This window comes from Chenopodium album, chromosome 21 (assembly GCF_948465745.1).
Source record: "Chenopodium album chromosome 21, dcCheAlbu1.1, whole genome shotgun sequence".
Classification (NCBI taxonomy): Eukaryota; Viridiplantae; Streptophyta; class Magnoliopsida; order Caryophyllales; family Amaranthaceae; genus Chenopodium; species Chenopodium album.
Window position 1 is genome coordinate 40,075,226 of NC_137854.1, and position 15,755 is coordinate 40,090,980.

At 34.9% G+C, this 15,755-nt stretch overlaps 2 protein-coding genes across 3 annotated transcripts; one reads left to right on the plus strand and one right to left on the minus strand.

The window, feature by feature from the left end:
* Positions 1-7,461, plus strand: LOC145601621 (sphinganine C4-monooxygenase 1-like). 2 transcript variants are annotated; one of them, XM_081657674.1, is made up of 3 exons: positions 1-270; positions 391-628; positions 6,454-7,461. In XM_081657674.1, exons 2-3 carry the CDS (start codon positions 392-394, stop codon positions 7,006-7,008), a joined length of 792 nt encoding a protein of 263 aa, XP_081513800.1. In that variant the 5' UTR covers positions 1-270; position 391; the 3' UTR covers positions 7,009-7,461. The 2 variants fall into 2 exon arrangements, with proteins under 2 accessions (XP_081513800.1, XP_081513799.1); XM_081657673.1 differs by having other exon boundaries at positions 2-628.
* Positions 7,462-9,975: 2,514 nt separating this feature from the next.
* Positions 9,976-11,963, minus strand: LOC145602241 (protein PHYTOCHROME KINASE SUBSTRATE 1-like). The gene is made up of 2 exons (XM_081658415.1): positions 10,988-11,963; positions 9,976-10,855 (listed from the first exon to the last, which is right to left on the minus strand). Exons 1-2 carry the CDS (start codon positions 11,783-11,785, stop codon positions 10,148-10,150), a joined length of 1,506 nt encoding a protein of 501 aa, XP_081514541.1. The 5' UTR covers positions 11,786-11,963; the 3' UTR covers positions 9,976-10,147.
* Between the last annotated feature and the right edge of the window lie 3,792 nt (positions 11,964-15,755).

Here is a 15,755-nt window from a genome sequence, read left to right on the forward strand (position 1 = left end):
TACCGTCCACATAATATCGATAGTTCGATCTGGTTAGGTATTTTATATGTTCATTGACTCTTCCCCTATTTGATTTTTCCCCAATTAAATTATAAAACCCTAACTACCAGCTACTCATCTCTTTCACCTTTTATCGTGGCTGACTTTCTCTCTCCTACTCTCTTAGGAATCAAATTCCCCAAATTATAATTCCCCTTTTTTTCCAGTCAAATCATTTGATCCAGCTTCATAATTCCAAGACCTGTCTCCTGCAACCGTCGTATTATCTGGGTCAGATCATAATCACCCATTAATTTTTTGCATTAATCAACATTAATTATTTTCTGGGTATGCGATTTTTCCCAGATTTTTGAAGATTTTTTTATATTTCTTCTTCATTTTTGAGAAAAGGATGAAGATGATGGGTGCTGAATTTGAGGTTTCCGATGAGATATTGGGGACGTTTGCGCCGATTGTTGTGTATTGGGTATACTCTGGGATTTATTTGATGTTTGGTTCATTTGATAATTATCGTTTGCATTCGAGAAAGGATGAAGATGAGAAGAATTTGGTCTCGAAATCTACTGTTGTTAAGGGTGTTCTTCTTCAACAGACTGTTCAAGCTGTTGTTGCTATCATACTTTTTGCGGTTAGTTGTTTTGATCTTTGTTTTCCCCTTAATTTTGATCTGGGTTTCGTGTTTTTCCAGTGTAGTGGATTGATTTGTGGGGTTTGATTAGTTTTTTGGTAAATTAATATTGATTGTAGTGCTATTTTTCTTGTATTAACTGCTAATTTTGAATTTAAATGGTTAATTTGGAGTTGGTTTGAGCTTATAATGATGAATCAAGTTTAATTTGAATGGGGATTTTTTTGTCTTGGATAAATGCATGATGATGACAATGCTTTCTATTGTATCTGAGTAATTTGTGAAATTTTTGTTTTTTATTGTCTAAGTGTATTGCAATTGACAAAAATTTTAGTTAGACTATAAGTGTACACTGTGAAGTGTGTTTAAAATGTGGTCAAAGGTGGCTATAGTTTGTCTTGACTGAAAATTGAAGGATCTTTTTGTGCTATCTTCGTTGAGTTGTTGATGTTTAATTGGAATGTGAGTGGCAAATATTGTCTTTAGAGGAGTGTTTGATATTATTTATCGTTTAGTTGAGCTGGAATTTTAGAACTTTCACATGGCTTATTGATATGAGAAAAGTATTCTTTTTCCAAGAGAAGTGATGATTTAGAATAAGCTTTGTACTGAGGACATTTTTTAGGAGGTATGATATTCGGGTTTTTAGGAGATGTGATATTTGGGTAAAAGCCTTGTGAAGAGGATTCCTTGGGAAGTTCAAGTACAAAATGTTGTTCCCTCTTTTATGGGAAAGTGATAGCTCAAGGATCTGGTTTAAAACTGATATATGAAGAGATAATGAATAGATTATGCTTCCCCAACTTCCAATGAAACAGGAACAATAGCTTTTGGTGAGTAGAGAAGATATTAATTTAGGATATCAGGGGAAGTTGTAGATTGTTACTGTTAGTCTGCTAGCTTATTAGTAATGCACATGAAATTGGAAGTAGTTCTATATTGCTTGAGGGGAAGAATGTGCAACCACAGCAATTAATTGACATTGTTTTTGGTAAGAGGGATTAACTTTATGTGAAATTTCCAATTTTGGTAGCTCTTACCTGCCGAAAGTTGCCCCCTTTACTATTAGGCTTGTTTGTAATATCCATTGTTCATTTTGTAGTTGGATTTGAGAAGAAAATGGTTTTCCTCATTCAAGAAGATAAGTTTTTTTTTTTTTTTTTTTTTTTTTTTTTTTTTTTTTTTTTTTTTTTTTTTTTTTTTTTTTAAAAAAAAAAGGATTCTAGAAGATAAGTTGACGTTGTTTGTATTGTAGCTTACCATTTCGAGTAATAGTAGAATCATGTTACATTGTACGATGCTATATATAGGTCCTTGTGACAAAGCTTATACAGCTTTTATGTATGTAGAATACAGAATAGTTTGTTTCCTCTATCAGATTCTTTAATGATGTCTTGAATACAGAATAGCCTCTTTTGTAGTGTATGAGTACTGATTAATGAATAAAGAGTAGTTTGTTACCTCTTGTCAGACAAAGCCAATAACATCTTTGTGTAATGAATTTTTGTTGTATCTATTAATAAAAATAATATGGTCAAGTAGGATATGTGAAACAGAGTCATAGTGAAACAAGTAGGAAAAGAAAAAAAAAAAACAGGAGTAGTATTCTTGTCTTGGAGTTTATGGGATTGTTTATTGTCTGGGCTTTTCTTTTCCTGAGTACTCTAACATGAATATTGACACTTGACATATCTTGAACCAATGCAATTTCTATGAAGTGAATGAGATTAACAATGAGACACATACCATAATCGACTGCAATGCCCTTGCTTTAATTAAGTATGTCAACATCACATGGGAAGAGGTGGGCACCTTAATCTACCCAAACAACTCATGTGACCAAAACCCATCACTTTAGTTTTGCTCTGTTCCATGTTTAGCTTGTGACAAATTGGATAATAATGTAATAAGATACTCCCTTCATCCCGAAAAGAATTTGTCATGTTTCCACTATAGTCAGTTCCAAAAGGAATGCCCTTTTCTTTTTGTGGGTTGGGACGCTGGGTCCACTCAAGGTGTTATAGAGTAACATAAATCCCATTGTTTCCTCTTTTATTTATTTATTTATTTTTTATTTAATAATTTCCTCACTTCCGCTCGCATTAATAAAACTAATACTTCCTCTTTAACATATTACTTGCACCGTAGCACTTTGACATACATTTTAGGGAAGATATTTGAGGGTTTAAATGATAAAATTAATCATAATAACTTTAATATAGATAGCATATAATATCCATCTTGCTTTAGTTGCTTGTGTTTCAATTACTTTGATTAGTATGCTTGTTTACACCATCAATTCTTTTCCTTAAAATGTGTGCCAAAGTGCTATGTTGCAAGTAGAAATATGGAACGGTGGAAGTATAAACAAAAGCTTTTTTATTCAATCTTCACTCAACAATGACTTTCACCAGACTCGTTAATAATGGGCAATAATTTTGGCTTTTTAGAGACGGAAGGCATAGTATTAATATCTACTTGTATGTTTTAGTATAAATGAAAAAAACGTTCTATAACCTTGCTGCAAAATCTAGTGTCTTGAGTTTGTGATGGGTGCACACTTGCCTCACCCTCACCTTACACCTTGAATTTGAGGCCTTGTTCTTTGCCTCTTAATAAAGGCAGCACCCGATGGTGCTGGCAATCTGGCATAGTGTCTGACTACTCGTAGTTGTTTTTGATTGGAGTATTAACTGTACATGGTAGATATAAATGGTCATATTTTGTTGTATTGTTCTCTGCCTCTATGGAATAGAATCAATTTATGCCATTATTAAATTTGGCGTATAGCTTATTCTCAGCTGTTTTGTTAATATTATATAGCTCTTTGTACATGATTATGTGGCTTTAGTAGTGTTACCTAACCCCCCCCCCCCCCCCCCCCAACCCCCCCACAAATTATGTATTGGGAACACGGGGTATTGGATATTACATGTACTGGTATAATTAAATTTTTTGGACTAATTCAACATAATTAGATAGTGAGTTGTGTTCTGCGTACCCATTTGGTGTATTAAATCGCACCATGGATTAGGAAAAAAAACACTAGGCTTTGTTGGTGTCTTAACATGTGGCTTAACTATTATGGTGTACGAGTAAGAATTGCCAAACCATAGGTCTCTTGTATGTGAGCATGTTGAAATGTTATCGTCTCCCATGATACTTGTGACATCCATTTAATTTCAATATGTGATTGTTGGTTCAGTCACTCACTCTCTTGAGACTCCATCTTGAATGAATGATTATGATTTTTTTTCCCCCTTCTCGAGTGTCTGAGTCTAACACTGAGATACCATAGCTGCATCATGATGTCCATCAGGCCAAAAATATTACCTCAATATATTATGCTGAGCTTCTTACTGTTGCACAGCATGGGCTGAGGCACACACCTCAGTACCTCAGTGCATTAAATACACATGTGGCCAAAATATATTACTTCTGTTTCGCACTTTTTGATTGAAGGAGAAGAAACTCAAATCTGTCAATGTAATAGAAGTTATTTGTTTCTTGTAGAAATAATCTTATAAGATGATAAATAACCTTATTTGAAACCTAGAATCTTGTGCTAGTGAATGTTGTATCTGCCCCACACCTCACACCTCTAATTTGACCTTCTTGTGCAGTCTGATCAAAGTAGTTGTAGTCTGATCATGTGCAGTAAATTCAATTGATTAGTCTTTTCATATATGTAATTCTTTATGTTGGCCCTGTACTTGAGAGATTGGATCTTGTTCTTATGATGTTTCAAAAGTCTATAGGGTATAGTCTCTACTTATTCTATACAGTATATGTAATTCTTCCATGGTTCCACCAATTTATAATTTTTGGGGTGTGTGTTGAGTTTTTTAGATCTGGTAACACTGGGTTTTCTTTTTACATATCTTATATTTGGAAATGAAAAATCTTTTATTTTAAAAGTAATTATTTACTAAATCTATTTCAATGAATAACTCTGGATGAGAAATACATAGAAAATCCTATAAGCATGTTTTTGGTTCACAAGTTTCAGGTATTTTAACAGATATGGAATCCTCCAAATCAATGTGAGGGGCAAACCCTCTATACCCGCAAACTATAAGGTTCCAGACCCCATGGGATTTGTGGGTTTTTTCCAATCCCTCATGGCCTCACTGTGGAATTAAATAAATTAAGAGGCTGAACACCATGGCTTGATCACCATAAACACAATCACCAGCAATACAGCCCTGGTCACCAAACCACCATAACAGCTCTGCCACGTGACCTCCCCCCCCCCCCCCCCTCTCTCTCTCCGCCTCTGCCTCCGACCTAATTGTATATGCCCCTTCGGTTCCCTTCCAATACACCGCTGCCAACAAGAATCACTACCATGATGTTCAATCTCTTCATCAAGGACATCAACCTCTTTGATCTGCACCTTTGATTGACCACCAGTCCCAAACCTGGTAACCAAAATTGACCATCATTGACTTACATTGTGCTAAGTTGTTGAAGAGGTGTTGATTAATCTAATTGATCTACATTATTACACCTTTTCCTGAGAAAGAGAGAGAGAGAGAGAGACCTAAGGCTGTTGTCACCTGATAACCAGGCTCCATACCATGAGAGGTGTCTAAGGCTATTGAGGCTAGAAGGTAATCCTACATTTACTTTTGGGATTAGTTAATTCATCAAGTGAATTGGGATAGGGCTGCTTGAGAATTAATTGTCGTCAACTAAATGAAGCTGATTCTTTGTTTATTTAGAACCTTGCTTTTGTTTGTGGGCCCAAGTTGCCTTGGCATTGTAGCCTAAATTGGCCTTATGTGTTAATCAGCTGTCTTTGCATGAGCAGCTGATGCTCATAGGTCTTCAAAGAGGTAGTGTCAGAAAGACGCAATTTTAAGGACTGCATTAAAGGTCTTTTTGTTTATTTTGTTGGTCTTGGTTCATTTGTCTGCATTGCAGATGTTACGCAATAAGTGTCAATTTTGATTACATGGTGGCTAATTGCTTGTGGCCTTTCAGCAAGGATTCTGATTGTTAAGCAGTTGCTTATGTGTACATAGACTTTTTTTTTTACTGCCTTTTAATTTCTCTATTGGGCTGCTGATTGAATTTATTGTTGAGTGGCAACCCATGTTTTACACTTAGGCTCCGTTTGGTTTGACGTTAAACATTTTCAATGGAAAATGAATTTTCATAGAGAACATGTTTTCAAGGTAAACTACATTTGCAAATTAATTTTCCTTTTGTTTGTTTCCTTACCAGAAAAGTCATAAAGAATTTGAAAATAGGAGTGGAAAGGTGAGGATGGATGATAGAAAAGTATAAAGGAGGTAAGGAAGAGGTAGGAAAATGTGGCCTCCCATATTTTGTAAAGGAAAATATTTTCCACTATTGAAAATGTAGTTTTCTACTATTAGGAAAATTGTTTTCCACCCCTTCAAAAACCAAACGAAGGAAAATGAGGGAAAGGAAAATCGTTTTCCATGAAAACATCTACATCAAACCAAACACACTTTTATAGTATGTTGCTTCCATTTGCTAGGTTCCAAAAGTTTCTTGAGAGGCAACCCATGTTTTCCTGTCATAATGTATTTCCATTCGCTAGGTTCCAAAAGTCTATTTTCTACAACTATTTGATGCTTTACACTTCAGAAATAAGTCATCTCTGTGGGTCTTTTGTTGTGACAGTTCCTCAGTAAGTGTTAGTAGCATGTGTGTATTCTGTCTTTTTATATGGTAAATGAATAACTTAGTGAGCCCCCTACAAACCTTCGAATTATGTTTTGCTGAGCTCCTATCATGAGTATTTACCCAATTTTTGAATCTCTTGATTGCTGACTTGAAATGCTCATATGTAGGTAACAGGAAGTGCTGTAGAGGCTGCAAAAAATCAAAAAACTTCTATATTTGTTCTTGTATGCCAATTTGTAACTGCCATGATGGTCTTGGATACCTGGCAGTATTTCATGCACAGATACATGCATCATAACAAATTCTTGTACCGCCATATCCATTCCCAGCATCACCGGCTTGTTGTCCCTTATGCTTATGGGGCTCTTTACAACCATCCTTTAGAGGGGCTTATTCTTGATACTATTGGTGGGGCCTTGTCATTTCTCGTATCTGGGATGTCACCAAGGACCTCCATTTTCTTCTTTTCCTTCGCAACCATCAAAACAGTGGACGATCACTGCGGTCTTTGGCTACCGGGTAACCTGTTCCATATCTTGTTCAGTAACAATTCCGCATATCATGATGTGCATCATCAGCTTTATGGAAGCAAGTACAACTTCTCGCAGCCTTTCTTTGTTATGTGGGACAAAATCCTTGGGACTCACATGCCTTACTCTCTAGAGCATAGAGAAGGTGGTGGATTTGAGGCGAGACCTACAAAGGAGTGCAAGGATGATTGATATAACCCACTGTATGTGCTACATGTACCACTATTCGTCTACTGTCATATTTAAGTTACCTTTGGAATGTGTTTCTATGTACATGCCGGTTTTTGTAATCTTATTAATTTGTGTCTATATGAAGTTTTTTGACGCTTGAGCAGAATTTAATGGTGTAGAGTTGGGAATTTCAGCATTATCTTTTTCGGAATAGCCTCTGGTTTATACTGCCTTTCTGATTCAGGCATTTCCTTGGTTGGATGGTGTATTAATTTTATTAGCTCAAATGTCTTTAGATAAGGATTATTACGTGTCAAAATTCTAATTTTCATTGTCACTGGTTACTATAGAGGGTGTCATTTTTTAAGGAAGGAATGTAATCTCTGAAGCACAGATCAGCTGTTTGCTTTGTTACTCTTTGATCAACATATTTTTGTCCGATACTATCTTATAAATTGTGTTATGACCTTTGTACAGACTCGCCCAAATACTACAGTTGCATAGCATGGTTGAATTGACACCATTCCCGTACCCCCTTTTGCTTTGAGATATGGCCTCGTAAACGTACGTTATATGATGATTTAGCATCGGTTCATTTCTCCGTTCCTCCACCTTGAACGCATGACATTATGTTTTCAAAGACATTAGAATAGTTCTACATTGTTAGATCTCTCTTTATACTTCGCATGTGAGAAGAATTTTGGGCGAGGAATGTTATATACTTCATTTTTCTCCACTAATTTTTGATCTTTTGGCTTTCCCAAAAATTATCATGATGCAATTTGCAAGTTTAGATGTTTATCAAAACTCAAAAGTGTTGGTTATATAATTTGGTTATTAGAGAGAGTTGGTTTATTTCATCATTGACCTAGTTTATGTGTGCTAAAGTCGTATACTCGTATCAATATATTTTTTGTTCTTTTTTATTTGAAACGTAGTGATTATCTTTGTATCTCTCTTTCTCTCTTATTTTCTCTTTCGTCTTAAAATATAGTACATTTTATATGTTGCAATATTAAAAATGAATGATATACATGATATGAGTACTGGTATCAGTACAAGTCATTCATTGTTCATGACCATTCAACTAAATTTTGATGAAGTGATTATAAGTACGAACTTTAGCTTGGTCAGTGATCATTCAATAGTTTGGATCCACTCAAAGTCACAATCATGCATCTCGCCCATTTTATTATTAAGGTTATGCATATGCCCTAATTTTCTGACTTGGGACTTGGTCTTATCTAGTCTGGTCGAGCCAAATTTGAAATTGTCCGAAGCCACCTGTATACACTAATAATAATCAATTATCTTCACATATTAAGCGAGGTAGGCCGATAGCCACACTCAACTACTCAACCATGTATACAAGTATCATCGAAGCTGACCATCCTAATCTTAGTTAATGCTCTAACAATCAGAACTTAGAGTACATTGACAAATATTCTCTTTTCTTTAAGCTTTAGTCCTTGTTATTATATTTATTAAACGGATGCCGACGTTTTTGCACGGCCTTTACTTTTTAAAATTGTTATATGGTTCATTTTCTTTCCACGTAAAATGATGGGCTTCCTCATGATTGTAATACCAATTTAATAATATTTGTTGGTATTATTTTATTTGGGCATTTAAATTGAGCAATTTTAATTGGTGGGGACTTGGGAGAATATGATAAAAATTAAATTGTGAAATTCCTACAAATTTGTAGCATGAATATTTGGTTCATACTAATTTGTCTTTCATAATGTTTTTCATTACTATTTTTGTTCACTTTTTTGGTAGTTAGTACAGTGCTCAGTTTCATGCATTTTTGTACGCAGATAAGCGGATATTGAAGCTAACCATCCGTCTATGAATCACTAGTTCAAGCCAAGGCAGATTGAAGTGATGAGCGTCACTAGTACGCGAGAGCTACAGGTTAACTGTATCTTCGATTGATTTTGTTTCACTAGGCTCTATTCTCTTCACCGAATATATATACTTCACGATATCTATCACCCCGACCCCCTTGGGTCACTATGACTATGAGTACATAATTCTTTATAAGGGTATTTATAACAATATAGTGATGTAAACATATTTATCAAGACGAAGAAGGAAAATGTACAAATATCTAATACGAATTATTTTATTAAAACTTGTCATACATACTTGATGTAGCCTTTTTTTTCATTATTTTTTCTTGTGCGATATTATCTATACACATCATATCTTTAGGCCCATTACGAAGTTAACTTTTACTTCGTATGTGATTTGGACCGACTAAACTTTGTAAAGAAGACGGGATGACTACTTTTTAAAAGAAGCGTCGTAACATTCCTAAGTCCATAGATGAGTGGAAAGCTGGAAACCGCTGACTGCTACAAAATAATTATATTAGGTGGTTACAAAATTGACATTAGCAATCAAATCAATCCAAGCTTTATATGTATTAATAGATGGTGGATGCAAAGTTATTATATTTAGCCATTATAGTTCAGGATTGAGAATACAACTAATTAACGTCTTCATGCTAACCTACTCTCTTTTATTTTGTCTCACTCATTAAGTTGTGTTATCTTTTTTCTTTGCATGTACTTTTTTTTTTAAAAAAAAAATCGATAAAAATTGACTTGCACACATCTCCCTTGGAAAAACTTTTATTTAATTATTGTGGTTGTCAACTACCTTAATTAGTTAGCCGTCTTGGCCGAAAACTTGATATCGAATCACGTTTATGTATGTAGCTCTCTCTATACCCGCAAAAAATGGATGATACTCTGCACACATTACATAACAAATGCACCATGTTTGAGTTCAAAAATATTCTCCTGACAAAAAATTCTATAAATTTAAGTTTGATGTACAATAGATTGTACGTTCGTTTGTACCTTGTTTATTTTTACCTTAAACCATATTCATAAGTTCATCTTACATGTGATTATTTTCTAATCGAGCACATGTATCATGTAAGAGGCTTAGCTTGTTACAATAGTATAGTGATTGACAAAATTAGTACAATATCGGAAAAAGGAGAGTGCTTGAATTAATCGAAAGGTTAGGAAGAAGATTGAATAATGTCCGAGGTTCCTAAGATGTTAATTATCATCAGGGCAAATATAATGCAGGTAGTACATAAACATAGAGGACAGTAACAGATAAATTTTACAAAAATCGAAAGCTATTGAATGTACAAAAGTTCAGGACTTAAGCTTTTTCTTTGTCTATGACTAAATCCAGGCAGCTTAGCCTCTACTTGGAACCTTGTAAATGGAGTGAATGAATCCGAGAGCCTGTGCTTCCTCTGACTCTCAGAAATTCCTCTAGCAGGACTTTTTCGATGAACTTCTCGTGCCACATTCACTGCTTTCTGACTCTTACACCCTAAAAGAAGGCTAGAACCCGGCTTTTGAACCTCCTTGCTCATGCCCCGTTTAGCAAATGGACTAGATTTTGAGGCTGATGACTTGTGGCGCGTTACTGAGGGTAGTGCCCTTGATCTTTGGTCCTCTGAATCAGAAGCAATAGAGAAATCTGCAGCACTAGCAGTTACAACACTCCACTCGATGCTAGCCTCACTAGGTGCATATGCAGTTGTTGGGGTGTTGCTGCCATCTGAGGGTACTAGTCGAGGCCTCTGAATTACCGGGTTAGAAGTACATGACAGGCACTCAATCTCAAATAAGTCGGAACTAGCATCGCTCTCTGTGTCCTTGTATGTCTCACTAGGTGCCCCTGAGGTGCTGATCTCATCAGTTCTTGGTATAGCATCCCATGATAGCATGTTGAGCCTCTTTTGTAGGCTAAATCTCTTGCTCCCATCATCCAAATCACTAAACCCGAACACTTCTAGTGACTTTCTTGCCTCCTCTTCCTTGACATTTATCAACTGCAGGGTTAATTCCAACAAAAAAGAAAATTATTGGAGGCCAAACAAAATTTATAAATATATATATTGAGAACTAGTATTGTTAAAAAAATATGAAGATTAAGTAGGGTCAATTAACCCCATTAGCCAGACCTTGTTAACTGCTGTAAGACTGGCAGAATCTGAGACCGGGAAGACAAAGGGTTCTATGGTATTATTCGGGTGAAGCTTGTTCATCCTTGTGATTTCAGCCGTGTCAAAGCTTGTCTTAATCGACCTCGTGTAAGTTCCTTTACTGTATCCTGCAGGAGGTCTGCCATCAGTGCTACCGCCTCTGCTACCGTGGTTAGTAAACTCTCGATCAATATCGACAGACTTCCTATTAACACAGCAAGAGCAGGACAGTAAAGACATAGTCTTGCCCTGATTTGCTTTGCCATAACCTTCATTATTAGTCCTAGACGGAGTCCTATGCAGACGCCTCAATAACGCGCTCTGGCTATTCGAGCTGAGTTCTGACTGACTGCTAGGAGTTCGAAACTCTGATTTCAGCTTACTCGAGTTAACTCTGACAATCTGTTCAGGTGCTTCAGGAGGCTCTTCATGATTATGTTCTGACAGTTGGAATCTTGCACTTTTAGACCTTGTTGAGTTACTACGCTCCTGATCTATTATCCCACTGCTGAAGTACTTATCAGCACTGAATACGTCGATTTCTCCATCCTCGACCTTCTTCTGCCTCGAGTTATGCAGATGCTGCTGCTGCTGCTGCTGCGGAGGGTTTGAAAGTAGTTGATTTTGGCTAGACTCAATGAGGCTACGGATGTACGTTTCCTCGGAAGAATTGAGATAGGAAGAAAAGGAGGCTTCACGAAGGCTACTATTGTTGCTTTCCGAGGACCAAGAAGGCGGTAGGCTCAGGCGGGTGCTAGTGGGTGATAGTGAAGCCATAAATGGAGTATCAGCAAGATCAGGGTGTAGTAGATTGTGGTAAAGAAGAGAACTTTATGTTAGGAGATAATGACTCTACAAAGAAGAGAGTTAATTTTATAAAGGAATATAAAACATACTCGTATCAAATTGAAGCAGGCTAATGGCTACAAGAAGGCCGAAAATGACTATACCTTGAAAATGTCTAGAGAGTAAAAGGTACTAGAAAGGAGCAAAATATCACCGATATAATGTCAAGGCCTCGTTTTGTTCAACTTAATCTGACTTATTTCATACGTACGAAGTTCTAATAAGTTTATACAATATTAAGTTTTTAAGAGAATTTTAAACAAAATGAGTGTTTTATAAACGAGTTTAAACTCAAAAAAGTACTCCGTATTTCTTTTAGTCAAATTAAATTCACATAAGATAAGTTTAGACAAGTTTTGATTAGTTGTATGATTGTATCAATAAGAGCCTGAATTAGATGGTTACTTTGAAAATTCAATGAATTGGCTTCAACAATTTGTGCATGGAGATAAGACACATGACAGTTAGACACAAACAAAACGTAATTACGTATAGTCAATTTCATCCAAGTTTTTCAGGTAAGCTGGTTTTGTTGCGGGCTATGTCACTCGGACTCTTCATTCCACCTCACATACCAGTGTCGGACCCTCGACACTTGGACATGGGTATGACACTTGCACACTTCACTTTTAGTTCAAAATCATGGATTTTTTTCACAAAATACCGAGTCGGACGCTTGGACACATACCCATGTTGGACATGGGTACCTGAAGTAACATAGGTTGCGGGGCAATTGAGTATAAGACGTCTAATTTCATAAGCATTATCCTCTAGTAAATGATTCATTTGGATTGCATTGAATTTAATTGATGAGTCACATTCGAATGTTGAGTTTTATGATTCAAGCTCATTGATCACGGTTATATATACACGAGATTCTTATTTTAGAAACATTAATCACTTTTAATTGTAATAATTCACTTCGAACATTTTTCCTTCAGCTGAAGGTAAGTTTTGCCACGCTTCAAAATACACATCAAGAAAATTCGGCCATCTTTGAAACACCAAAATAAGTGAAAATTGAAGGTACATGCCAAAAAAAAAAAAAAAAAAAACCTTGTAACATGTGGTGTTACATTATTCACATAGAGCTAGGGAATGAGAGAGTAAAGTAGAATTGTTGTGATTTGCATCATGACAGTTGGATGTGTTTACAAAAATTCAAGAAACATTTAAGTTATTGAAAGCTTTGACGTTGGCCTTGCGCTTTTAATAGTTTGATTGCGATATGTTGCTCTTTTTTACCATGCATGAAAATGACAACACCTTATCATGAGAATAAAAATTACACTTGATCAATTTTTATTAATATTTGATGTTATTATCATTGACATGATCTTATGACATGCACAAGTAATAGAACAAAAGGAACCTGTTTAATTCGATTACATATATATTATATAATATGGTCCCTGAATTATTACACTTTAGCTTCCATGACCAACATATATAAAGCTTGTTCTATACTTTTATGCTCGTTACTTTTTTTTTTTTTTTTTGAAACAAATTATGCTCGTTACTTCTCTATACTTGTTTACGTGCATTTTAATTTTTTTTTTTTTTTAAAAATATTGGATAGTGCAGAACAAAAATTATATTACTGGTTGTATATATAAGAGAGACATATAATAAAGAGCAATAGGTGTAATTAGTCGGTATACTATCATATGCTAGTCAAAATTATTATATTATCGATCGATGTTATTATTTGCCTATTTGGTATTCAATAATAATTGAAGGTAATGAATCTATATAACATTGCAACTTTGCAAGTATAAGAACTTGTGGTAATGTCAAGAAACTTTAAAAACACCGCTAATATAATGAAGAGTTCTTTTATGATGGTCTATTGTTTCTTTCTATATTGTTACCTCGTGCTATCATCTCAAATCAATCCAAATTCAAATAATAATTGAGAAATCTGATAAACAAATGGATTAATGAAATTCTAGCCATGCAATTTCCTTCTTTCTCCTATTTTTGAAATCATTATTCTTGTTTTTAAAATATAATTCATACTATAATGCTTGCCCGTGATACGTGGGTCTGGGCTAAAGGTCATTATTCTTAGAAGAAATTGCAGGTTCTTGTATTGTCCAAAGAATTCTGCTATTTGTTTCTTAGTGAAACAAACATCATCAAAATTCAAAGTTAACTCCTCTAATTTAAATACTATCCAATCCTAACAAACATTCCATGAACCACATTATTAGTGCTTTTACTTCATTACTTTTGTAAACCCTACATACCAATAAGTTAGAATTGAAGTAAGTTCTCATTTGTAATGTTGGTGTTGATTTGAAGCTAGAATTGAATTCATACACCTAAAAGCGTATCTTGCTAAGCTCATTTGTAAAGCTTTTAAGTACACTCGAGTGTATAAAATTCGCATTTAGTAAGAGATCATTGTTAATTCTGATGTAGTGTAAGACCATATTATTCGACATTGATAATTGGTATTAGTTATTTACTTGAATTCTTTGACTAACAGGAAGTATTGAAGTATATCCATAGTAACGACACTTGTCATAATATGAATGGTAAAGAAAACATCCCACATTAGTGGATAGTTGAAACAAATTTGTAACTATATGACTATATTAAGAAACTCCACATGATAATGTATTTATGTCATTATGTGCCAACAGAAATGACAGTAGAATGCGGGCAATCTTGTTGCTATTCTCGCTATTCTCTCCAAAAGAAACACACAACTAGCGTATATATTTTTTGACCATAAGTGGAGAAAACCATATAATATATGGTTAAAAATATAATTGGGTAATTGTGTCACTAATAAAGGAACAAAACTATTAGTACGGACTAACATAATTGGTAGAATAAATTTAAAGATAAGGAGGGCCGGCTTCCCCCACTTTTGCTTGTGAAATGGAGAGGGAAAAATATGGCATTAAATGCATAATGTTACATTTTTTAGGGTAAAATTGAGAAATAAGGGGAAAAGAATAGTGTAGAGATATGAATGAATGATTGATTGATTGAGTATGGAGAGTTTTTAAGGCTTTGTTGGCTTTCTCAGGTCCCAAAATTGATTTTGTGGTTCTCATTGGTAGGAGTTGCATTTTGTTGTTAACCCTGGCTCTAACAAACCCTCACCCTCAAATAGTACTATATAAACAAGAGTGCGCAATACTCATTGTACGTGCAAGGAACACATTGCATACCGACATGTCCATATGTAAAAGAACAAATTGTTGTGATAAATAAATTAAAAAAACACGTTGAATATACTTTTATTTACTACTTTGTATTTTATTATAGCTACAAATATAATAATATACTTCATGATCTTTTATCATAATGTTTATGTTTTTTTCACCTATGTACTTGTGTTCTTTGAGTGCGCAGTAAGCACTATACACCCTGGTCCATCATTTAAATAGCACCCATTCTTGCCTCAATGTAGATGTTGTTTCAAGTGTTGGCTAGGCAAGTACATTGTTGAAATCGTTTATGGAGTACTCTCCTATATGACAATCAATGTGCACAGTAGGGATGATGAAGAGTATAACAAACATGTATTAGAAGCAAACATCAAAATTGTAAAAATAATACTACGTATTTGAGGTGACAATCAGGTAGTTCAAACTAACTTAAGACTTGTTTAGTTCGAATTCAAGTTCAAATCAGGTCATTTTCAATTCTATTGGCAGTGTGTTTATCTTAAGAAATTTAACATTACTAAAAACATAATTATCGGGTCAATTTGGGTTAAAATGTAACAAGTGATTTCTAGTAAAGTTTGAGTTTTAATTCAGGTATTTTAGATCGGACAATTAGGTATGAATTAGTTTTGCTAGGTCTATAATTTGCTACCTTAGGTGTACTTACTAGATGATGGGAAATAGAGATTTAAGAATTGGAGAGGAATGAGGATCCT